Here is a 1,494-nt window from a genome sequence, read left to right as displayed (position 1 = left end):
AAAGCAGAAATTCCCACTGACTCTTCCATTCTTCCTCCCTCCCCGTGCAGCATTGTCATGACAGGATCCTACAACAACTTCTTCAGGATGTTTGACAGGAACACGAAGCGGGACATCACCTTGGAGGCCTCCCGGGAGAACAACAAGCCCCGCACGGTGCTGAAGCCGCGCAAGGTCTGCGCCAGCGGCAAGAGGAAGAAGGACGAGATCAGCGTCGACAGCTTGGACTTCAACAAGAAGATCCTGCACACGGCCTGGCACCCCAAGGAGAACATCATCGCCGTAGCCACCACAAACAACTTGTATATATTTCAAGACAAGATGAATTAGGGTTGGCATTCCTAACTGAAGAGTCACTTCCTGCATAGTTGAAATAGTTGAATTCTAGCATTTGTACCTGTAAGGAAAAGCGAGTGAGGTCCATTATGGCACCCCTTTCCAGTGTTTAAAAACGTGCCATATGACAACACACTTTTATAGCTCCATGGAGAAGGCTCTGTGGCTCTGTTGTCTCCATGCCTGCTAGCCATTTAGGTGAGGATAGGGCACTTTTTAATTTAAATGACTACTTGCACCATCTTGCCTAATGGACTAGACTGGACTGTCTCAACATCGGTTTACTCCACTTTTTATGCCTTCCATTGTGATGACGTCAGACACAGGGAAAGCCTTCAATCATGCTATGGGATTTAATTGTGTAACCTCATTACTGTATCATTCGTGGCCCCCTTTTTTTATTAAATACAGCTCATTCTTGCTGTGGCTTGTAGCATTCCTCCTCCTTCTGGCCTCCTGGACTCCCCCCTTCCCCCTCGTCCCCCTCCACCTCGCCTTGGTGGTGGTGTATAGAAAAAAAACAAAATAAAGCACATAAAATGGGTCCGTTTGGGGTCAGTGGTAAAGGGGGTCTGTGTTGCAACAAATGTTTTAATAAACAGTTGACTGTAATCACTCCTTGCCATGTCTGGCACCAAAAAAAAAAAGAGAAAATAAGGAAAAAAAACAAAACTACTGAATAAAAGTGACAAAGAATGGAAAATCTGTTTTCTTTTTTTTTTTTTTTTAATCTACCTCTTTATACAAATACTCTGTGTTTTACCTTAGATGCATGAAAATAAAATGATGTTTTTTGTAATGATTTTAACCAGTATTAATTATTTTTCCTGGGAATGAAGAGAGGGAGGGATTTCACAGGTACCTGCATTCACTCCTGAGTGACCAGAACACCAGCCCGTGTGTGAGCACTTCCATCCCAGCACCACCAACTGCTGTCGGGTGTTTGAGCTGAGCACTCACCTCCTGTTCCAGTGTCCTTGAAGGCTCTTTTTTTAAACTTAAATCAGAATCTTCAGGTTTTAAAATCCATCGTGTTACGGGACTGATGTCTCAATGTTTAGTTTCGTCCTGGTTTTCTTTGCTGCCTTGTTTTTAGGCCAAAATACCTTGAATGCCTTGTTTGGAGCCCCGAGTCCCCCGTGGCTTTGTGAGAAGTTG

The 1,494-nt window shown here is 44.1% G+C and overlaps 1 protein-coding gene across 1 annotated transcript in view; it reads left to right on the top strand.

Annotated features, from left to right (window-relative positions):
* Positions 1–1,016, top strand: part of PPP2R2A (protein phosphatase 2 regulatory subunit Balpha) — a 4,486-nt gene extending 3,470 nt beyond the window's left edge. Inside the window, 1 exon segment of the mRNA XM_027701936.1 lies at positions 1–1,016. This exon segment is cut by the window's left edge and continues 22 nt beyond it. Coding sequence (XP_027557737.1) covers positions 1–330 — 330 coding nt within the window. The 3' untranslated portion in view covers positions 331–1,016.
* Positions 1,017–1,494: the final 478 nt, after the last annotated feature.

The sequence above is a fragment of the Neopelma chrysocephalum genome, unplaced genomic scaffold (assembly GCF_003984885.1).
Source record: "Neopelma chrysocephalum unplaced genomic scaffold, ASM398488v2 Primary Assembly neopelma1_175, whole genome shotgun sequence".
NCBI lineage: Eukaryota > Metazoa > Chordata > Aves > Passeriformes > Pipridae > Neopelma > Neopelma chrysocephalum.
Note: the sequence above shows the minus strand (reverse complement) of the source record. Positions and strands in the feature narration are given on the sequence as shown.